This window comes from Gigantopelta aegis, chromosome 4, assembly GCF_016097555.1.
Source record: "Gigantopelta aegis isolate Gae_Host chromosome 4, Gae_host_genome, whole genome shotgun sequence".
Classification (NCBI taxonomy): domain Eukaryota; kingdom Metazoa; phylum Mollusca; class Gastropoda; order Neomphalida; family Peltospiridae; genus Gigantopelta; species Gigantopelta aegis.
Window position 1 is genome coordinate 65,853,893 of NC_054702.1, and position 25,238 is coordinate 65,879,130.

A 25,238-nucleotide genomic window follows, 5' to 3' on the forward strand; every position below is an offset into this window, starting at 1 on the left:
ATAATCGAGTAACTCTTTTGTTTAAAGTCATGAAATACACGTGAGAACGTTTGGTTGGTGTGTGTGTGTGTGTGTGTGTGTGTGTGTGTGCGTGCGTGCGAGTGTGTATATGCGTGTGTGCGTGCGTTATGTGTGTGTGTGTGCGCGCGTGTGTATGTGTGTGCGTGCGTGCGTGCATATGCGTGTGTGTACGTGCGTTGTGTGTGTGTGCGTGTGTGTGTGTGTGCGCGTGTGTATGCGTGTGCTGTGTGTGTGTGTGTGTGTGTGTGTGTGTGCGTGCGTTATGTGTGTGTTTGCTTTAGGGTATTTGTGTTGTGCATGCGCGTGTGTATGTGTGTGTGTGTGTGTGTGCGTTATGTGTGTGTGTGTGTCTTTAAAAAAACGCACGTATTATTCAAATTAAGTCATTAGCAGAAAACATTATTTGCCTGTGACCCACATGCTTACAAGGAGCATGTCGAATTTCATTTCAAAATAGGGACATAAAACAGATCAGGTTCACCATACTTTTACACATTTTATTTTTTCTTCTATTCTGATATAAAATATCATCAATTTTCACAGATGTGAAGGTGAACTAGCCCGAGTACTCTGACTGTAGATGGCTAGACGGACGTTTGGACAGATATTCAGCCCTAATCAGAGTACTCGGGCTATGACTGCCCGAAAATTACATAGCTTGGTATCCGACTGTAGGGCTGAATATTTGTTCAAATGTCCGTCTAGCCATCTACAGTCAGAGTACTCGGGCTAGTTCACCTTCACATCTGTGAAAACTGATGATATTTTATATCAAAATAGAAGAAAAAATAAAATGTGTAAAAGTATCCATTGCCTGGTCCAAAATGGTCTACAGCGTTGAAAGAGTTAATGGGGGGAGGGGGAGGGGGATCGGAGAGACGCCTTCGCGTGGCCAGCATAACAGATTTAGATTTTGTCAAGCTCTGAACTTTGTGTTGCAAATGACCATAATCTTCGTTTGACATTTAATAACTGGTAGTTAACTGTCTTTGCGTGTCTTTTCCTTGCAACTATGTAACTGTTTGACTTTATAAACTGGTGTGTAACCGCTTTCTCTTTCAGTATGTGAACATTCCCTATAATATTGTTTTCGTTAAGACCATCCCCCTCGGAAACAAGATCTTTTTGAGTTTGAAAGGTTGTATCAATAACATGTTTGTGAGTTGCAGGGCTTGCTTGTGTAAACAGTGTTAGAAGTGTATGCACGTTGATCGTGTTAACACAACTCCGACCAGAGGTTGGTCACTTTGGAAACACAAACAACAGTTACCTACGAGTAGTATCTTGTTTCTTCTAGGATATACTTAAATGTTCTTGTCCGAAACCTGTCGAGTGATCGGTCTGAAAACACGATCTGACGAAACAGAGAGCTGGGGAGTATTCCCAGTTTTAAACTTATACAAAAGCTGATGTCCTAAAAAGCTTGTTTACGTTTTGTTTTGTTTAACGATATCACTAGAGTACGTTGATTTCTTAATCATCGGCTATTTGATGTCAAACATTTGGTAATTTCGACAGTCTTAGAGAGGAAACCCGCAACATTTTCCTATTAGTAGCAAGGGATCTTTAATATGCACCATCCCACAGACCGGATAGCACATACCTCGGCCTTTGATATACCAGTCGTGGTGCACTGGCTGGAACGAGAAATAACCCAATGAGCTCACGAACGGGGATCGATCCCAAACCGACCGCGCATGAAGCGAGCGCTTTACCACAGGACTACGTCCCGCCCCCTGGTGTCCTAAAATGCATTTAACAAGACTTAGGATCAAGGCTGTATCCAGGTGGGGTGCAGTTGCTCCAATCCCGAAAAGTATGAATAAGTGGCCTCTTTAACAGGGCTCACATTGGAAATAATTTTGTTTTAGCCATTTTTCAAATATATGGGGTATTTTCATGAAAATATTAAAATGTGGCTAATTTTTACAACATATTTATTAGCCGAATACTAAATGCTGTGGCCAGTTTGTATTTTTAAAAATAGCAGGTGGCTAATATGACTATTATATGGGCAGAGTGAGCCGAGCATTAGTTTAAAAACTGTCTTTTTATCTAACCGGAGAAAACTGTATTGCTATACCATGAGTCTTTACCACCACCATTACAACCACCACTATATTAACCACCACCATCATAACCACCAACATAGCAACCACCACCATCGCAACCACCACCATAGCAACCACCACCATCGTAACCACCACCATCGTAACCACCACCATAGCAACCACCACCATCATAACCACCACCATAGCAACCACCACCATCACAACCACCACCATAGCAACCACCACCATCACAACCACCACCATAGCAACCATCACCATCGTAACCACCACCATAGCAAGCACCACCATCATAACCACCACCATAGCAAGCACCACCATCGTAACCACTACCATAGCAACCACCACCATCATAACCACCACCATAGCAAGCACCACCATCATAACCACCACCATAGCAAGCACCACCATCATAACCACCACCATAGCAACCACCACCATCACAACCACCACCATAGCACCCACCACCATCACAACCACCACCATAGCAACCACCACCATCGTAACCACCACCATAGCAAGCACCACCATCATAACCACCACCATAGCAAGCACCACCATCATAATCACTACCATAGCAACCACCACCATCATAACCACCACCATAGCAACCACCACCATCACAACCACCACCATAGCAACAACCACCATCTTAACCACCACCATAGCAAGCACCACCATCATAACCACCACCATAGCAAGCACCACCATCGTAACCACTACCATAGCAACCACCAACATCACCATCCTCAAGGTACATTAGGTAAGACTGATAAATCAAACAAACTTTCCTGGGAGCACTTCATATAATTAGCATATCTTTCTATGGAAAACAATTCCTAAACTCGTTTTAAAAGTTTATAATGCTACTTCGCTACAGCTGGCTATGAGACACGGTCTCCCCTGCTATGATTTGACCCAGACCGAATGCCCCATATTTAGCTTAAAACTAATTAACCACCTAGCGATATAAAATGTATTGTAATATAGTCACGGATATACCTGTATATCAATAATGCCATCTGTCGCCAACGTCTGTTTACAGGTCAACGAACAAGGTTTTTTAATATGGATATACCAGTACGTGTATGTATTTTTTGTCTTATTATATTACTATAATAACAAATATAATTGAAAAAGATATTAACGTGAAGTTGTATTATTACCATCCAGCTATTAGTATTTTTTTCTTAACGATACCACTAGAGCACGCTAATTAATCATCGGCTATTAGATGTCAAACATTTGGTAATTTTGACTCGTAGTCAACAGAGGAAACCCGCTACATTTTTCCATTAGCAGCAAGGGATCTTTTATATGCACTTTCCCACAGACAGACAGGAAAGCATATGCCACGGCCTTTGACCAGTTGTGGTACACTGGTTGGAACGAGAAAAAAAACAATCAGTTGAACGGATTCACCGACGTGGTTCGATCCTGCCACGCAAGCACCTTAGGCAAGTGCTCAGCCGACTCAGCTAAATCCCGCCCCAGCTGTTAATAAGTACTGGGGGTAAACTAAGTTTTCTGGACAGAGCGTAATCTAACGATTGTACTGTTTGAACAGTAATGCTGTTACACACAGACACAAATGACAAATTAAAATTAAAATTTAAAACATATATTTTGAACACGTATATACTGAAAATTTGGATGGAGTCATTGTTGTTTTGGATTGTTCTGTTTGTTTTGTTGGGGGTTTGGAGTGGGGGTTTTGTTGTTGTTGTTGTTGTTTGTTTTGTTGGTGGGGTTTGTTGGGGGGGTTGGGGGGGGGGTGGTTGGTTGGGTGTGTTTTGTTGTTGTTGCTGTTGTTGTTGTTGCTGTTGTTGTTATTGGTAGGAATTTAGTTTTACTTTCGGTTTCTATTTTGATTAGGTGGTCTTACTGAACGAGGTGTTCTGATAGTATTTAATTGTTTAAATGTTTTAAATGTTTAATTCCACGTGGTTACCGCAAAGAAATCTCGCTGACTTTTGAGTGTCCAGGATATAAATATTGAGACTCACCCACCTAGAGACAAGTAATTGTTATTAGCAACATAAATAATTTAAAAGGCTTAATTAAATGAATCGTGTTAGACACGGATATATGTACGTCTGGTTTCCATTAAATCTGCCGCAGATCGTAGAGCGACGCAGACTGCAGAAAGGTTTTGGGGAACGCAGAGGCAGACGCCCTGAATCGGATAGATCTGTCACAGGCCGTCTGCGACTGGGTTCCCATAGAAACATTCTATCGTCTGCGTCGAGGGGTGACCTGCTTCAGATTGTATGGAAATCCAGCGGCCGGATGTTCAAACGTTTGTTAACGTGACCAGTGGTTAACGGAAATGTTCAAAACCGATGATTGAATCAATAAAACATAACAATTGAAAACTTAATGTTAAAACTTTACTTAGAACAATCAAAGGTAATCATACATAATCAAATCTAAAGGGGTTTTTGTGTTTGTTTTTGTTTAGTTTTTTGTTGTGGGTTTTTTTGCTTTGTGTTTTACTACAAGTATTTAATCGTCTTTTTGTGTCTTTTTTTTTTTTTTTTTTTTGTATTTGTGCAAAAAAAGAATTAAAAGTAAAACATTAGACTAACTCGGGATTAATTTAACTACTAGTATGTTTTGAACAACCGAGCCCATGCTTTATAAACACAGACTCCACAAATATCCAATTTCACCTAAGACACGTGCAGCTATGTACAACAAAATAATAAAATAAAATAAAACGAAATCGGTATCAACAATAAGAAAGGAAAAATTACAATTACGTGTTGTTTGTTGTTGTTTGTTGTTGTTGTTTGTTGTTGTTGTTTGTTGGTCTTGTTTGTTGTTGATGGGTTTTTTGTGTGTTTTTTGGGGGTGGGTTTGGGTTTTTTGGGGGGGTTTAATACGATAACATCTATATAAAATATCTGATGCCTACAAAAAAATCACCAGATTTGTTTTCTCCGTTATTTTGCTACAAAATGTTTTAAATCATGTAATCTTTAAATAGTTATCAGTATAATTACAACGTTATCGGTAGCTTCATACTCACTAAAATATTTAATATAACTCCGTGTGAGTTCGCAGAGAATGTTCGTTACTTATCGCCAATGTATCCGGATGGCGATAACGTTAGAAAGATGCGCCTGTTTAATCGCCAACACACGAGGCTGAAGCGATTTAATACGAGGAACGAACACACCATTTTCACTAGCTAATCAACTGGGAAAATGTAGTCGAAGAATAATTACACATGTGAGAGAGACTGAAAAACATCCACTCATCTAGGCTGAGAAATCTATTAAATCATCATACCAAGTTCTAGGATTATAAGTGGGGAATGTGTGAGGTGTTGGGAGGGGGGGGGGGGGGGCTGAGAAATCTATTAAATCACCATATCAAGTTCTAGGATTATACGTGGGGAATGTGTGAGGTGGGGGAGAAATCTATTAAATCACCATATCAAGTTCTAGGATTATAAGTGGGGAATGTGTGAGGTGGGGGGGGGGGGGCGCTGAGAAATCTATTAAATCACCATATCAAGTTCTAGGATTATAAGTGGGGTGTGGGGGTGGGGGGAGGTCTTGGAAATATATTAAATCACCATGCCAAGTTCAAGTTCTAGGATTATAAGTGTTTTTGTTTGGGGGATGGATGGGTTGGGAAATCTATTAAATCACTATACCAAACATACAAAAGATGTTCCACGTCTGTTTATTAAATATAGTCAGCTTCTCAGTTACGGCATGACGGTGTTAAGTGCCAAGGACCAGACAAAACTTGACCCTGGCTAGTTGGGTACAAGTGTTGACGGTGACGGTGGAGACGTGTGTATAAATAATAACAACAGAAGGCCGCAAACGTTTCGGGAATCGTAGACGCCTTTTGATCCATTTTCGGATACTTTAAACCTGCTGTCCTGGGAAGAACGCCCAAAGAGCTGAGGTGTGTGTGTGTCCAGGACAGCGTGCTTCAACCGTATATGGATATACGCATAAAAACCACGTTGGAATGAATTAATCAATCAAAGCCATCACTATTCTGATCTATTCTGTTATGTTTAGGTGCGATTATTCTCAGGGTGTTTGAGTTGTTGCTTTGGAGTGTTGGAAATTTGGTATAGAGGGGGTTTGTAGGGGGGTTGGGGGGAAGGGGGTGTTTGTTGTTGTTTGGAGTTTTTCGGGAGGGGTTTTGTCTATTCGGTTTTGATTTCGTCTTTTTCCCCTTTTTGATGTAATACATTTTGGTGTTGTTATTTCTAACGGACAACAGAAAATCAAGTGACCAACTTTTTCATTTCAACTTATTTTTCGTGCTTATATCGAATTAAGGTTCAAGCACGCTGCCCTGTTAGTTGGTTAGTGAGAGAGAAGTGAGTGTAGTGGCCTTACACCTACCCGTTGAGCACTGAAGAACTCGTTCTGGGTTGGAGCCGGTATTGGGCTGCGAACACTGTACCTACCAGCTTGTAGTCCGATGACTTAACCACTGCGCCACTGAGGCCGGTAGTGACCAATTGTTAGGCTATAAGACTATATAGCCCTTGGGACTAAGCCCCATTAGTGACATAGTCCGGATGTCTACAGAAATACTCATATGATTGATGGCGTTGCAAGCGATCGTTAATTAGGATTACCAACACAAAACAAATATGCACGTAAACATAGGCTACCCCCAAAAAAACCCACTGTAACCATAGATATTTTTTTTTAAAAGAACGAAAAACATTTTACATAACAATGCTAAATACTGTCATGTCCAAACATTAAGAAAAAAAAATGTTTTATGGATTTCTAAAAACATTTAGAGAGATAACCAGTTGTTTTACCCAGTTGCTTTAAGTATGAATGGCGTTGCAAGCGATCGTCAATTAGGATTACCAACACAAAACACGGATGCACGTAAACATAGGCTACTCTAAAACCCCACGCTGTAACCATAGAGCTTTTTTTTTCAAAGAGGACGAAGACCATTTTTATAGCACAATGCTAAATACTGGTAAGTTCAAACAATGAGAATTTTTTTATGGATTTCTAAACACATTTAGAGAGATAATCAGTTGTTTTAAGTACTCAATGTGTGGTAACCAAAGAAACGACCGGAAGCCGTGTTTCCTGCTTTGCAAATACATGTATTTGTCATTACCATACTGCTATTAGCTGAGAAGGTGAAAAGCTTTTGTATGCTTCACAGTAAACCTCCACAGCTATGGATTTATTCATTTACTTAAAGAACAAATAAGCATAGAAGGTGAAATAAAAAGAAGCATTTTATACTGAACTGGTTATATAGCACATTTTTATATACCCATCACCCACAAAATATTTTTTTTATTTAAACTAAGTATATGCATTGGGGGTGGATGTTACAATAATAATTGCAATGCGCTCTCCACCCACCTTCTCCCACGCAATCAGTTCTGAAACAGACCTCACCACAAATGCATATAACATTTTAATATTTTACCGAAAGGACATACATTAATATGGATTACTGTGGAAACGTTTTATACGTAAAACATGTTTGGTTATATTTCTTTCTGTCGTGGAAATTTCCTGTCCTTGAATCTTCAGTAATATTTGATAACCTTTATCTCGTGGATATCATTGTGACCTCACTGCATGTTCATAAATACATCCTTTGTCTACAGAGCCGCAAAATGTCATTATATCTACTTGGAATGCAACACTTCATAGACGACTTTCGCGGAAACTACTTCTCTTGTAATGTTGGGCTTGCAAGCAAAGTTGGCATCAAGCCTCGCAATATGGCTTGAAGCACAGCCAAATTAATGGATTATTTCTTCTTCTTCTTCTTCTTTTTTCCTATCACTACTTTGATGAACAGGTCTGATGACTAATGTAGAAACACATGTACATAGTGGGGTTTTATCAAAAAGTTGTTAAACTGTCAGGCTGGTGTTGTAAGTTATTGTCGTGTTGTCAGCCACACTGCTCTGGCCTGATCCCAGTTGGCAAAGTCTGTCTCTCTAACCAAATTGTGTTTGTGCTTGTGCGTGTGTGTGTGTGTGTGTGTGTGTGTGTGTGTGTGTGTGTGTGAGAGAGAGAGAGAGAGAGAGAGAGAGAGAGAGAGAGAAAGAGAAAGAGAGAGAGAGGGGGGGGGGGGAGGGGAGGGGTCAGAGAACGTACCTTCTGTCATCATACAGTCCACTCCTACCAAAACCACCAAAAATGGATCTTTTATTTGTACTTTCCCATAAAACACTTCAATACGTACCACATCCTTTGATGTACCATAATGGACTCAATGGTTGGGACGGTTTATTGGAAACCCAAAACCATAGATCCTATGACACATATCATCCCAGGCGAGCGCTCTACCACAGAGCTACCTCCCGCCTCATGGCGGCGTGTGACGTGCTGTCTGAATGAACGTGTAATAATACCAGCGGAATGCCCATCTCATTGTAGCGTGTTTACGCCATGTTGCGAAATGTCAGACATCGGTGCGTGTATAAAGACGAAGTTGGGTTTCCGTGTGTAGACCTGGCCAGTATAACCCTGTAACAGTTCCAGAACGCAATCTGGGTTCATCTCGGAACCGTTTCCGTTAGTAAAATAAACGTACGTGTATACATAATGCCAAACTGTTTAAATGGATACTATGTACAGCACTAACGCGTAAATATTGAAATACTTAATAGCATACACGTGTAATGTCAAAATACTTAATGTATAGTTTGTGGTAGCCAGCAACGTGAGAAAATGTACCGCTATTCACGTAATGATTATTCCAAGACTGTGCAAGTGGAAAGGGGAATTAAATTTAATTTTAGCATCCAAAGGCTTTAAAATAAAACAAACATTCTGAGAGTATTGATAAAGCAATACATGTCCCCTACCGGGCCCAACAAATGTCCGTATCTCCTAACGCTGTGAGAACTAGGTAAATCGCCATGAATGTTAAACTTGATCTGTAACAGTACATGATAAATCTACATACAAAATTTCATCTCAATATATTCAGGCACTGCAAAAACAAAAGTCCAGAAAACTAATTTTCATATCTCCTAAGTTCCAGGGCCATAACTCTGAAATATTGGTAAATTGACATGAAAGTCAAACTTGATCTGTAACAGTACATGATAAAGCTATATACAAATTACAAATTAGCAGACATTTTGACACTTTCAGCTCAATATCTTGAAAAATTGCGAAAAATTAAATACGGAAAACTATATGTGGGACAAACGGACAGACATACAGGTAAACAGACACAGACAGACAGACAGACAGACAGACAGACAGAAAGGTCATAGACCAAACCTATAGTTCCCTCCGGATGGACCGATAGTATACTAAAAACTGAGTATTCTTAATTTGCATTAAACGATTTCTGAAATCTAGAAGCTATGAAACAGCAACTCAGACAGGTCTACAATTCTCTTTCCACTCTCAAGGGATGGTTTCTGGAATAACCTTGTCTTGTCGACTACATTACCTAATAAATCTTGACAAACCTATACATCACCGTGATCTATATATTACAAACAGGATTAACTGTCCAATAACTTGTGGCGATAAACTCTTCAGGTTATTGCAAACACTCCCCGGTGTGTTAGCGGTTGATCGTTAGTTAGTCCCCACGTACGAATTTACTCCCTTTGGTTTGGTCTACGCCAGTGTCAAAATGTCGATGTCTGCTCGTTCATATTTAGCCCTGTTGAGATATTAATAAACTTTCAGACACTTCGAGGAACTTAGCAGACTGAATTATGTCTTCGTGTTTCCTCGGGGCAAGAGCTTTACGATAAAAACCTTACTGGGCATACGCCAGCACCATCTGATATTATTATCGATTTGTTTGACCTGTTTGTGTTAAAGTGGCAGCACCATAATTGCAATCTGCTTTTTTGGTGATATTTGGTGTACTTGTAAGTGTGTCAAGATAACGAAGGAAATGTTTTTATTTAACGACGCACTCAACAAATTTTATTTATGGTTATATGGCTTCAGACATTTGGTATGGACCTCACAGATATTGAGAGAGGAAACCCGCTGTCGCCACTTCATGGGCTACTCTTTTCGATAAGCAGCAAGGGATCTTTTATATGCACCATCCCACAGACAGGATAGCACATACCACGGCCTTTGGTGTACCAGTCGTGGTGCACTGGCTGGAGTGTGTCATGATAACTGACATGTGTTAACCAGCCTCAGTGGAACAGTTATTGAGTCATTTGGCGTTAAGGATGGTGTGTAAAAGAGGAGTTTAATTTGATAGAAGAAAAAAAGAGTTAATTAAGAAAAGTGATAGAGAAAACAAAAAGCACACGCAAAATAAGAATGACGTGGAAAATTGTAAACACCGCGGCATTGCCGATTGCCGTTGTAAACTGCCAGGAATCCTGAGTTTTAAACGGACAAGACCCAAGTTTTTAAACACCACAGCATACTTTTTTACTATTAAAACCGTTTATAATCACTTAAATAAAACATTACTTATATTTTATTCTTTATATTATCCATTTCCGTAGAACCGAAGTGTTTCTGATCATTCTGGTGTTTCTAATACCAAACAATGTATTTTTAATATTTTTAAAAACACACGTGCGTCTGAGAAGTAGCGGTTTATTGATTCGAGTTCTAGTCTATTTTTAAAGGATATTCCCTATTTTCGAAACCATCTTAGCGCTACGAAATCGTAAAACCGTCGTAGGTTGTGACGTCACTACAGCGCACGCCATAGTGACGTCATAGCTTACGATAATTTCACGATTTCGTAGGCTAAGATAGCTTCGAAAATATGGGCCCAGCAGTGTACCAGGGAACAGCGTGCTTGAAATTAATTCCGTCAGATCATAATACGTGTGTGGTCATAAAATTTAAAAAATCTCGGTTGGAAACTTCACTTGAAAAGGCATATGATCTGTATATTTAACGTTATTCCAAATAGAATTTCATTGCAACAAAGTTTGATGTGCTCCCAAATCCAACTAAAGTTAAAATGTGTTGGTTCGGTTGTTCTGAACGCTTCTCCTCATTTGATGTTTACTACCGACAGTCTCCTTTGAATTTACCCGATGTCGCACTTCGCAAGCGCATTGATTTATTAATCATCAGCTACTGGATTTCAAACATTTGTTAATTTTGACATATGGTTTTAGAGAGAAAACCCGCTATATTTTGCCATTACCTTAAAGGTATCTTTTATATGCACCATCCTACAGGCAGGATAGCACATGCCATGGTCTTTGAAATGCTAGTCGCAGTGCACTGCCTGGAACAAAAAAATAGCATGGGCCCAACAACGGGGATCGACCCTAGACCGACCGCACATCAGCCAAGTGTTTTACCACTGGGCTACATCCCGTCTCTCAAATATAACTAGACTATTTAATACTGTCATTCATATCACCAGTGAGATATGTAACACGACATTTTGTCTTTAAAACTTGCTTTAACCAGCCAGTAAATTATTTAATTTGATTTCAATTAATATCAGTCTGGCAGGTAATACGGTGCTTGAAACATGCAGGGTGCTTCAAAAATAACATTACAATTTCCTAGAAAATAGAAATCCACATTATTAATTGTGTTGTCGTTAAAGTGGAATTGATTATATTTGCTTAGGTCAGTAGACACAAACAGAAGCAAGGGCATAAAAAAAAAATTCGTCAATTGAATTTGAATAGAAAAATGACGACGTCAATAGTATATATTGATAAAACGTCGAGTTAACACAATGGGTTGACAAATGCTTTTTCTTGCTTGATGAAATATAATGAAGGACCAGTTGGGTTTTTTCTCTGATGCCACTAGTTGGGGGCCTTGAGAGAGAGAAAACAAGACCTGCATGCTTATTTCATGACACCCCAAAATAGTTTGAAAATAGCTGTTAGATAGTTACAAAACGTGGAATATGATTTTAAAAAAAAAAAAAAAAAAAAAAAAAAAACTCTGCTATTACTACCTGGCTACTCATACAATGTACTTTTTTCAGACATGACAGCACATGCCAAATATTTTAATATTACAGGTGTAACGAGAAAAACAAATACTCTGTCTACGTCGGTCTGCGTCGGTCGGTTATTGCTATATATTTTACGGGAATCAGGCTTTAACCTTATGAATACTACCAGGATTGAAAACAGTTTACATTTTAATTGTAGCCCTAGGGCTACCAGGTATCTAAACTGTTTGTAGTTCAGCAACATGTTATCATAGCCAGAAATTCATAGGCGTAGAAAGATGCAGGCAACTGGAGTTGGGGGATGTGTGTGTGTGTGTGTGGGGGGGGGGGGGGGGGGGGGGGGGGTGGAGAGGTCATATATTAAATGTGAGGTCAGTTATATATATATTATTACTCAGTGGTCAGACTAAGTCCACAGCTAAAGCTGATGGAGAATGGCATGTGTGTGGGGCTGGAGAGACAAGGACTTGGATGTTGAGGTAAACGGCGAGAGTTACCACTATGGCTATAGCTAGTTGTGGTGTTTGTTTTGTATTAGGAATCGAGGTGTTTACTCTGTGACTGTCATATGTCTTAGGCCTCTGGAAATTACGAGAACGATCGTTTCGTTCGCGCAGAATTTGAAATTTGATTTCGTGTAACCCATAAATGTTTTCTCATACACCTGTGTTTAACATATGGTAAGTGCGAGACATTGTCCTAAGAATGAAAGACGAAACTCGCTAATAATACATGGTTACCTTTACAGTGTACTTTTTCGCAGACAGGATAGCACATACCACATATTTTTAAATACCAGTTGTTACGAGAAAAACAAACGATTTGGCTTCTATGCGAGTCGATTCTATGACCAGTCGCACCTCAGCAAAACGCTTTATTACTAAAATACTAAGAAACTATGTATAACTCAGTGGTAGATCATTCGCCTGAGTGGCAATAGGTTGCCGGATCGATCGCCCTCAATTAACTTAAGTTTTTCTTCCATAACCAGTACCTCACGACAGGTACATCAAAAACCGTGTTCTGTCTATAGAAAAGTACAAAATTTAATATAAAATCCCTTGCTGCTTTATCAGTAAGAACAGATTATATGACAACAGAAGCGGCTTTTCTCTCTTGCTCGCTATTGACAAAATGTCGGAGTTACAATATGTTACACTCCAAACAGCTGTAGTTTAAAATGTGCTGAGGTGTATTATATTCCTTCTCTCCCTCGGCGCTCTAACATAATAAATATATTCAACACCTAGTTGTGTTCGTTTGTCTTTGCAATGTAAATAAAGTTTTGCTTTCTTCTCTTATATTATGGAATCGTGAAGTTTGTTTATATACACATTAGGAGAACTGATATGTGTACCTTTTATAACTCGAAATCGATCAATCAAGATTGGACTATCAATAGCGCTACGTTCAGCTAGTGAACGTTTCGCTAACGTTCGTAAACTATTTGATTGGTTGCCGACGTGGCCATTTGGTTTAACGTGAGGCGCTTAAATCCAGTCTAGCGGACATTTTTTCCTGCTCGGTGTGGCTTGTAGCGCCCACAAAAGATTAAAATAGATGCATTGGTATACGTAATGTAGCTCTTGAAGTGCCCGTTATGGATGCGTGGTTGTTAAATAAAGGTGGCCTTTATAGCAGTTAGACCGAACATGACAGTCTTGTTCACACTAACATTACTTATATCGTGCTGAACATAGTACGAGGGTCATTTCATTCAACAGTGCTTTTTCACAGTGTAATATTGATTTGATATCGAGTTTTCAGACCCCTAAGTTGGTGCTAATAATGAAACATTTTAGGGGATGCTACAGTGAGAATAGATCCTGTAATTCTGCCGAGCAAGGAACACTATATTTGAGCTAAGGGACACTATATTTGAGCTAAGGGACACTATATTTGAGCTAAGGGTATAACCCCAAAAGGACAAAACAAGAAAACATTTTAAAAACGTCAATGTAAATTATGACATTTGTGGTTGATGAGTTGCGTCATTTGTCGTTGTGACATTTGTGACGTTCAGCGTTGTGACATTTGTGGTTGAGACATTTGTGACATTTGTGGTCGATGAGGACATTTGTGGCAGTAACATTGCGACATCTGTGGTCGTTGTGACATTTGTGGGCACTACATGGCTGAACGCAGCCCTGGTAATATTACACTAAGTCTTATTTCAGTTTTCCGTCAATATCATTATATGAGCTGGATTCAGTTGGCTAAACCAATGAAAGAAAGAAAGAAATTTTTATTTAACGACGCACTCAACACATTTTATTTACGGTTATATGGCGTCGGACATATGGTTAAGGACCACACAGATTTTGAGAGGAAACCCGCTGTCGCCACATAGGCTACTCTTTTACGACAGGCAGTAAGGGATCTTTTATTTGCGCTTCCCACAGGCAGGATAGCACAAACCATGGCCTTTGTTGAACCAGTTATGGATCACTGGTCGGTGCAAGTGGTTTACACCTACCCATTGAGCCTTGCGGAGCACTCACTCAGGGTTTGGAGTCGGTATCTGGATTAAAAACCCCAAGCCTCGACTGGGGTCCGAACCCAGTACCTACCAGCCTGTAGACCGATGGCCTAACCACGACGCCACCGAGGCCGGTCGCTAAACCAATGACGTCACTACGCTACGGAGCCATCAACAAAAACTCATCTGCCATGTACACCACATTAGAAAAATATATTATAAAATTACCACAAATATCCTGGACTATGTTACTAAAATTTAGAACATCAAACCATTACTTACCAATCGAAACAGGACGATGGAACAACACCCCAGTAGAAAGCAGACTATGTACACTATGTAACAAAAATGACATCGGAGACGAATTTCACTATCTACTTACATGCTCTTTCTTTAATAACTCCCGAAAAAAATTGTTAAAGCCATATTATTATAACAAACCCAGTATGCTGAAATTTTAACAATTAATTACCAATGACAAAATAAGTCTTCAAAAAAAGTTGTGCAAATTAATAAAAGAAATTACGGATAAATTCGGTAAACCTTAAAAAGAAATGTCTCCCAAGCTTATGCTGTCTTATTCCGATTACTACTATCCATGTTTGCATGTATATATGTATATATATCTGTATATATATATGTGTATACATGTATATATATATATATATATATATATATATATATATATATATATATATATATATACATATACTATATACATATATATATATATATATATATATATATATACATATACATATATATATATATATATATATATATATATATACATATACATACATACATACATACATATACATACATATAGATACATATAGATACATATATAGATAGATATATAGATAGATATATAGATAGATAGATAGATAGATAGATAGATAGATAGATAGATATAGATTAGAAATATATTTCATTTTGTATTATTATTATTAGACCTTTTTTGTTTTGATTTTGTACATATAAATTTTCTCCTGTAAACCCCATCTTGTCACTGTCATATAATTATTGTAAATGTACCTCATATGCCACTGGATAGCGGCCTGAGTGAAATAAAGTTCTGTTCTGTTCTGTTCTGTTCATACAATCATAAAAATGCTAAGTATCTGACATAATAAGTTCGCTAACGACGTATGGTATTGATTGTAACTGCATGTGTCCATAGGCATGTAAGGTATGACGTAATATTAAATAGATGGGGGTAATTACCTTTTTTTTTGTTTCTTTAGCCTTGATAACATACACTTTGAAGCATATTCATAGCCAGCTCTGTCGAATGTGGTCTAAAATAACTTGGCGAGCACTAAAACAAGTAGCAGGTGCTGTGGTATGGAATCGCCTGCAATGCCTCGTTTTATGAAGCGATCTTAGCGCAAAGATCATTTTAAGTGCATGGTGTATAATGCTCTTAAGATGGTCTTAGCGCTAAGATCATTTTGTAAAACGGGGCCCTGGTAGGTGAAAAAGGCAAATCTTAAACTTTAAAAGGCACTATGAAGCTTTTTTATAAATCCACTTTTAAACTGAAGAAGTAACTGTTCTATTAGTCTGGGACTGCAACTGACACTTGCGTCTTTTACTCACACACACACACACACACACACACACCACACCACACACACACCACACACACGCCACACCACACCACACCACACACACACCACACCACACACACACCACACACAGACACACCACACACCCACCACACACCCACACACACCACACCACACCACACACACCACACCACACACACCACACACACACCACACCACACCACACACACCACACACACACACACCACACACACACACACATACCACACACACACATACATACACACACCACACACCACACCACACATCACACACACACCACACACACACACCACACACACACAGACACATCACACGCACACACACCACACTCACACCACCTCCACTACCACCACCACCACCAAGCCACCGGCTAAACACGACCCCCTGATAGTTCTGCTCTGAAAGCATAAATACTGTAGATTACGTCGGAAACAATAGTTATTTTTACTTGCTATTTGAGATAATCGAATAATCGATCACGCACATCAAAACGCACGTTAACAATCGCATTGATCATCGTTTCACATTGCAATTACTGAATGTGTCACATTGATTGTACATTGATTGGACTTATTTTAATCAGATATAACTTTGAAAGCCATACATTTTGCTGTTTGGATTTACGTATTCCAAACCATGTAAGGGAGTAAAAAAACAGAAGACTGTTTAAGACTTATACAGGTGCAAGTCCAGGGCAGACTCCTGAAGAAATCAAGGGGAGAATTCAAGCTATGTGTTCTCGGCCATTTGCTGGACGCCTACCAAAGTGCCATCTCTCACCATATTATCAGGAATATCTGGCTCCGTGTTTATTGTAGTATGAACTCAAAACTAAATTAAAAGTGTGTGTTGTTTAACGACACCCTGGAGTACATTGATTAATTAATCATCGGCTATTGGATGTCAAACCTTTGGTAATTCTGACTCGTAGTCATCAGAGGAAACTCGCTACATTTTTTTTTTCTAATGCAGCAAAGGATCTTTTATATGCACTTTCGCACAGACAGGAAAACACATATCACGGCCTTTGTCCAGTTGTAGTGCACTGGTAGGAACGAGAAAAAAACCAATTAACTGAATGGATCCATCGAGGTGGTTCGATCCTGCGACGCAAGCACCCCAAGCGAGCACTCAACCGACTGAGTTAAATCCCGCCCCAGCTTAAATAAAGTCTTGCCGATACAAATAAGATATAGCAAAAATTTAAAACTTTGTCAAACTTTGGACTCTAAATTTAGTTTTATAAGCATGCACATGCCGACGCCAGGGGGTAAATGCCCCGCCTCATACTAAATTCTCATTACTGGTTTACGTACGCTTATTTTAAACCCACAAGCATTTTGAATAGACGAACGAAACACTACGCTACCACCACGTTAATAACACGAAGATCTGCTGACGGTTACCTTTCAAACAATCGTATAACAACGTGGAATTTCTCAAATTAGCTCCACCGAGGAAAACGTTTGATCTCAGTGTGTTTCTGGGTATATGGGTTACCAGAAACATCAACATTATGAATACTGAATATGTTTTCACAATTTATATTTTCCCCCTAGGAAAATGAAACTTCCAGAATTAGATGTGTGTTATTTTAGTCTTGCCGGTATATACGATATTCAATCAATAGACAAAACAGAACAAAAAAATACCTACATTCCTTCGATAACTTTTCAATTCGTCAGATCGAAACTTATCCAAAGAATGTTTCACGTTTTTGTTGGTGTGTTTTAAATCTGTTATTGATTGTGTGGTTGTAATTAAGTCTCGTCAGTAAGAACGGAACAAAAGCATGAAAGGAATTTCTGGTTTAAATATACGTCAACACGTTGTTAAAGCTATCCTACGTTTTCTGTTATTGTAACTTGTACGATATGCGAAGACTTTTAAACGTAATTACATATTAGAGATATTTTCGTGTTTAATAGTTATATGAGCATCTGAATTTTGAAACCCTATTGTTTGTAGAAGCCCAAACTGGATTTAGCCTTTCAATAATTTCGTAAATACGAAAATAATATGTATATATATTACGAAGTAAAATGAAAAAGACCAATTTATTTAATATGCAACTTTAGTCGTTAAAAAGGCTCTGTTAGTATGAAATATCTTACAATGGCTGAACACGTAGTATAGGATAGTTCCTTTATTAATATTCTTCTTCATTCTTGACGGTATTTTGTTTTTGTTTCTTTGTTGTTGTTTGTTTTGTTTTTTGTTCGTTTGTTTTTTGTCTTTGTTTGCTTATTTTTTGCTTTGCCATGTTTATATTCATTTAAGGTTTAAGCACGCTGTCCTGAACACATCCATATACTGTCAGTGTCCAGGTTGTCTGTCCAGGAGAAGTGGGATCAATACCAAAGTTAAACTTCAAGTTTGATCTGTTTAATGACATTGATTTATTAATCATCATGTCAAACATTTGGTAATTTTGACATATAGTCTTAGAGAGGAAACCCGCTACATATTTCCATTAGTAGCGGGGATTCTTTTATATGCATCAACCCACAGGCAAGATAGCACATACCACGGCCTTTGATATACCAGTCGCAGTTCACAAAAGAGGAAACCCGCTACATGTTTCCATTAGTAAGAAGGGATCTTTTATATGCACCATCCCATAGACAGGATGGCACATACCACGGCTTTTATATACCAGTCGTAGTGTACTGGCTGGAACGAGAAATAGTCCAATGAGTCCACCGACGAGGATCAATCCTAGACCGGCAGCGCATCAGGGGAGCGATTTACTACTGTTCGTGAAAGAAATTTCGGCGGGGTGGATTTAAACATTCACGCTGAGCGGGTCCACTTACGATTCAATATAGGGGTACGAACCCATTACCTCCCAGCTTTATTAAACTTAGTGTTGTTATAATATTATTATTTATTATTATTATTATTATTTATTCATTGTGATATATATATATATATATATGTTACTTTTTGTAATTTTCTTTGTAAATTATTTATTTGTCTTTATATTCAATTACAATCAAACAAGCTGTGCTAATGTCTGGGCTTTCAATGAACGACAGACGTGACTACTAACAGTGATGGGTGGATGTTCTTTTAGCATGTCCACATCCAATTAGGATCCAGGCATGTCCGCCTTGAGCATGATGTCCGACTTGTACTGACCCGTCCAGGACAGATACCAGTAATAGTGATTAACGAGGGAGAAAATCAGTATAGCAACCTAACAATTCCCCACTTAGCCTGACGGGCAGTATTTGGGGTTTGTCTTGGGATTTATCTCAGACGAGAGACCACGTTCCTGAGGTGTATGGGTCGTAGGGTCCAATCTCATCGACGGACCCATTGTCTAGTTGGTGTGTGTGTGTGTGTGTGTGTGTGTGTGTGTGTGTGTCTCTGTCCCTCTGTCTGTCTGTCTCTCTCTCTCTCTGTCTCTGTCTCTGTCTCTGTCTCTGTCTCTGTCTCTCTCTCTCTCTCTCTCTCTCTCTCTCTCTCTCTCTCTCTCTCTCTCTCTCTCTCTCCTCTCTCTCTCTCTCTGTGTGTGTGTGTGTGTATGTGAAAGAGAGAGATAGGGGAAAAGAAAAGAGAGAGAGAGAGAGAGAGAGAGAGAGAGAGAGAGAGAGAGAGAGAGAGAGAGAAGGGTGGGTAAGAGACTTTGTTCTCCAGTGGTGTCGTTACATGAAAAAGTGAACTCAAACTTTCTTTCACAATGAGGTGTCAGTACCGGGATATGACCCCAGCGTCTCTCAACCTTAGTCGTGACTGTTTGAGGTTTATTCAGCGGTTAGTAGTCGTCTAACTCAATTACGGTAATTGCGACACTGTCCAAATAACGTTGTTCACGCCATTCGGGCTACTTACACCGATTAGCAGCCAAGGGTCATGTTGCACAGTTTGAGCATCTGTTAGGGTTAGAGTTCCTCAGATGGAAGAAAAATAACAGACAATCCTTAAATAAATTCTTATCGGATCTGAATCTTTATTAAAGATAGAATCCGAATTGATGGGTTTTTGTTATCTGTTGAATTCAGGAAAGAAAATCCCTCACTGATCGAAATCAGTTCAATATCTTTCGCGAACGAACTTCTGGCAATAACCTGGAACCCTAAATTAGTCCGATTTGACGTAATTGACCGAACATTCAAGTCGGCTAATTGAAAATTCTGGTAATCTAAATTGTACTGACAGAAAAGCTATCGATATGCCATGTTTTTGTTAATGCTAAAATTAGCCAAGAAACATTTGGACTCGGTGGTTTAACTTGGATGAAATACCCACTGGCGTAGCCAAGATTTTATATGTTGGGCACCCACACTGTCAACGAGTCGTGATATATGGTGACAGGTAAATGTAGAAGTTGGTGGGGGGATAAAGAGATGTGACTGAGAGAGAGAGAGAGAGAGAGAGAGAGAGAGAGAGAGAGAGAGAGAGAGAGAGAGAGAGAGAGAGAGAGAGAGAGAGAGAGAGAGGTTATATTAGACAACCCCAATGTTCGGTAGAGTAACGAATGCGCTCAAACTCGACTTACCTGTATTTAATACTATTGAATGGAGGCATGTGTAAATTTAAATCCAAGTTTTTACATAACTTATCTTTATACTGCAATAGCACAAATATGGAATTAAATTTAATATAACTTTTCTGTGGGCCGGGCTTCCCTCCCCCCCCCCCCCCCCACCCTTCCTCCCTGCCTCTGGGGACTAAATAATTTCATAGGTAAATTATATATCTCTTTTAGACTTCCCCACCTAAAATTGCGTCAAATTAAATTTTTATTATTAGTGTAGAACAGGGTTATCTGTCTTTTAAGGACGCAGTGAAAATCATTAATGTTGGCATATTATTATTTATTATTTTGGCCTTAAATTTCTAAATTTCTAAATTGTTATAATAGTTAGGTTTTTCCTGCCCCGAGTGAGACCACCGATCATATCGGAGGCCGGACTCGGGGTAAGCGTGTTCTAAACTATATGGGTATATGAGCACGTTAAAAACATATCTAAGCTAAGCTAAACAAATAAGAACAGCTCTTCAATAGCAAATTTGCGTTCACGTTTACAATTAGCCTTCAAGAATATGAAACCCCTGTATATTTGTTCATAAAAGACGTCGAGTGTTAATAATCGGTGGGCGTATACTCCACATGTTGGCAGATGATTTCCTTTCACTACCTCGTTAACTTCCGTCATGGACAGACGGTCCGACAACCGATTAGCGTGTCTTAAGATAGCAATTTAGATTAGTGGTTGGAGGTTACTATGGAAATAAAATTGTAATTTATATATTACCAATATATGGAGGACACTGACACACACACCGCCCACACACACACACACATACCGTCCGCCCTCCCCCACACCGCCCACCCACACACACATACCACCAGCCCACCCCCCACCCCACCCCCACACACCGACCGCCCCAACCCTCCCCACGGGCTTGTGATCTGTGTGCAGAGAGGATTTCATGTGTCGAACCCGCCCACCTGCTTAAGACAATTTTATTTCTTTTTAAAATGTATTTTCCGGAGCAGCATATCTCGGACCCCCAACCCTTAGAAACTACGCTCTCCACAGTCTTCACCCACCCCACCCCCCCCCCCCACCCCCCACCCCCACCCCGCACCAACAACGGCACACGCACCGGCTACATCAAAACACAAGTAGAGAGAAAAACAATAAGCTTGACTTACCGAATCCAGGCACTAGAATGTTAAGAATGAGACAGGACACCGCCACCGGTTTTGTCATGGCCGGTATAGAATCCCTCAGACTGGTGTCCCCCTCCGTCAGCTTCTCCTTTGACCTGTGCGTAACCACCACGTGGGAGTGATTCCCCGCCAGGTAGCCCGGCAGAATCGGACGACCGTAACCCCCAATGTATGCCTTCCGCTGAAGTCGGGGGGACGGGTTCGGGGTCGACGACCCGCCGCTGTATACGACCTGCATCTCACTTGTGGACACGAGAACAGAAGAAAAACAATCACAAACAGAACAAAATCTGTATCAGTCCGGTAGTCTATATATGTGTTTGTACAATTCAAAATGGACTACGTTTCTCTTTTGTCAACAAATAAAAGTTGAGCGACAGAAGAGAAACAAAAAGAAAAAAACAAAACCCTAACCACTTATGTAGCTGATGATTGCATTGTATCCAAGGGATGCTCTGCTACTCCGCCATAGCTACGGTGAAAAACAGTTCCAAGTATTCTTAATAAACAATAGCACACCTTTATTCGAGCACAGACTATTTGACAATGTAAACAGAATTGTGGGAGCTAGTTATCTTTCCATATGTTGCGCTTTTTCACAGCCGCTGCCCATTGGCTGTCGCTGACTGGTGTATTGGTTAGAACTGCTATAACTGGAGGTGTGTGTGCGTTTCTGTATGTGTGCTCCACCAGTATGTGTGTGTATGTGTGTGTGTCACACGATGGCTTGCAGATGAAACGTAATTCTTGCATCGATCGGTCCTCCCCGCGCGTGTTTGTGGCAGTTGAGTTTGCGAAAAAGATTCTAGTCAGCGTAACAGCTGTCGGGATTTCAGACGCGTGATCTCACGGATGGGACTTGGCGGCGTTGATTTACGAGCGGCGCATGGCGTGTGAGGGGTGTAGAGATGCTTTTTAGGAGCACTTCAAGAATCTCGTCCATACAGAGCCGTGTCTAGCCCAAAAAACCAAATACTTAGGCGCGCGCGTGTGTGTGTGTGTGTGTGGGGGGGGGGGGGGGGGGGTTACAGTAAAAAAAACCCATCCCCAATGAATCAGGGCACTGTAAAAGAATATTGATATCTTCCCCAGCTAAATAAAAAAGGTATTTTTAAACTACCACTTGTACCACGCTACGTACAACCCTAGAGCCAGTTTCACAAAACGTCTGTTAGCAAAGTTTACGTCAGCGCCAAAAGTTTACATATGTTTGGTATCTATTTTATACAGAAAATTTCATCATTACAGAAGATGTAACATTTGTAAAAGCAAAATAAAAATAAAATATGTGTTCTTCAAAATATATTTATTGTACTTTTAATGATAATAAGAATTTTTTTATTTACGTTTACGTGCACAACTAGCCTGGCTTTACCCTGTTTTGTGAAACTGGGCCCTGTATATATTTGCTTCTGATGTAGAAAATGAAAATAAAATCATGCATTCATTTTTTTTTTTTTTTTCCAATTAAGGTTCAAGCACGCTTCCCTGGTCACACACTTCAGTTATCAGGACCGTCTATCCAGGACAGTGGGTTAGTGGTTAGTTGTTAGTAAGAGAGAAGGAAGGAAATGGTTTATTTAACGACACACTCAACACATTTTATTTACGGTTATATGGCGTCAGACATATGGTTAAGGACCACACATATATCGAGGGAGGAAACCCGCTGTCGCCACTTCATGGGCTACTCTTTTCGATTAGCAGCAAGGGATCTTTTATATGCACCATCCCATAGACAGAATAGCACATACCACGGCCTTTGATGTACCAGTCGTGGTGCACTGGCTGGAGCGAGAAATAGCCTAATGGGCAAGGATCGATCCCAAACCGACCGCGAATCAAGCGGACGCTTTACCACTGGGCTACGTAGTAAGAGAGAAGTCGGTGTAGTGGTATTACACCTACACACTGAATCGTTAAAACTCGCTTTGGATGCGAAGCGGCTGGAAGGCGAACCCAGTACCTACCAACCTTATGTCCGATGACTTAACTACTGAGGCCGGTAAATCTGTCATTTTGCAGTTTGTTTTTATCTTGTTATTACTCGACTTTAACACTCCACACAAAGTTGGTACAGAAAAAGGGATGCTGTGTGTGCGCATCTCCTTCTTTGAATTTCAAAGTGGCTACAATTGTCTGTTTAATAAATGAATGTAATGAATTTATTTGTATATAATGCATGTTAGTATACTTTGAAATATTGTGGGGTCGGGACGTAGCCCAGTGGTAAAGCGCTCGCTTGATGCGGTTTGAGATTTATCCCTGTCGGTGGGTCTATTAGGTTATTTCACAATTCAGCCAGTACACCACGACTGGCGTATCAAAATACGTGGTATGTGCTATCCTGTTTGTGAAATGGTGCATATAAAAGATCCTTTGCTACTTCTCGAAAAATGTAGCTGGTTTCCACTGTAATAATAGATATGTCAAAATTACCAAATGTTTGACATCCAATACTTGCCAATAGCCGATTATTAATAAATCAATCTGCTCTAGTGGTGTCGTTAAACCAAACTTTTTTATGAATACTGCAGAATCTCGTCCATACAGAGCCGTGTCTAGCCAAAAAAAAACAAATACTTAGGCGTGTGTGTGTGGGTGGGGGGGGGGGGGGGGGTGTTACAGTAAAAAACCCAGCCCCAATGAATCAGGACACTGTAAAAGAATATTGATATCTTCCCCAGCTAAATAAAAAAGGTATTTTTAAACTACCTATTGTACCACGCTAACTCTGCACTTACAATAAAGTAGAAGTGTTAATGGGTTTATATCTGTTATTCCTAATTTATCTTGTCTTAAATAATCACGAACAAGTGTTAGCATCTGTCAAGATCACTTAATTGAGCAATTATTCAATGTTTGGATGAGAATGAAAAAAAAAAGACAAACAAGCGCATTCATTTAAAGTTGCTACCATTTCTTTCTCTATTCTTTAGATTGTGGGAGCGGGACGTGGCCCAGTGGTAAAGCGCTCGCTTGATGCGCGGTCGGTCTCGGATCGATCCCTGTGTAGGCTCAGTGGGCTATATCTCGTTCCAGTCAGTGCACCACGACTGGTATATCAAAAAAACATTATTTCTTTAGATGGTAGAATGTTCTGGGGGACATTTGAATTGTTGATTTCCTAAAACGTAATGTCCTGGCATCTGAGTCATGCTGAAGTTTATTTTTCTTTATCAATACCACTAGAGCACATTGATTTATTAATCATCGGCTATTAGATCATTAGATGTCAAACATTTGGTAGTATTGAAATAGCTTATAGAGAAATCCCGCTTCATTTTTCCAGTAGTAGCAATGGATCTTTATATGCACCATCACACAGACAGGATAACACATACCACGGCCTTTGATATACCTGTCGTGGTGCACTGGCTTGAACAAGAAATAGCCCAACGGGGATCGATTCCAGACCGACCGCGCATCAAGCGAGCGCTTTATCACTGGGCTACGTC

The 25,238-nt window shown here is 39.8% G+C and overlaps 1 protein-coding gene across 1 annotated transcript in view; it reads right to left on the reverse strand.

Moving 5' to 3' along the window:
* Window positions 1-22,306, reverse strand: part of LOC121370946 — a 78,812-nt gene extending 56,506 nt beyond the window's left edge. Inside the window, exon 1 of the mRNA XM_041496500.1 lies at window positions 21,763-22,306. Coding sequence (XP_041352434.1) covers window positions 21,763-22,018 — 256 coding nt within the window. The 5' untranslated portion in view covers window positions 22,019-22,306. The remainder of the gene's footprint in view (window positions 1-21,762) is intronic.
* Between the last annotated feature and the right edge of the window lie 2,932 nt (window positions 22,307-25,238).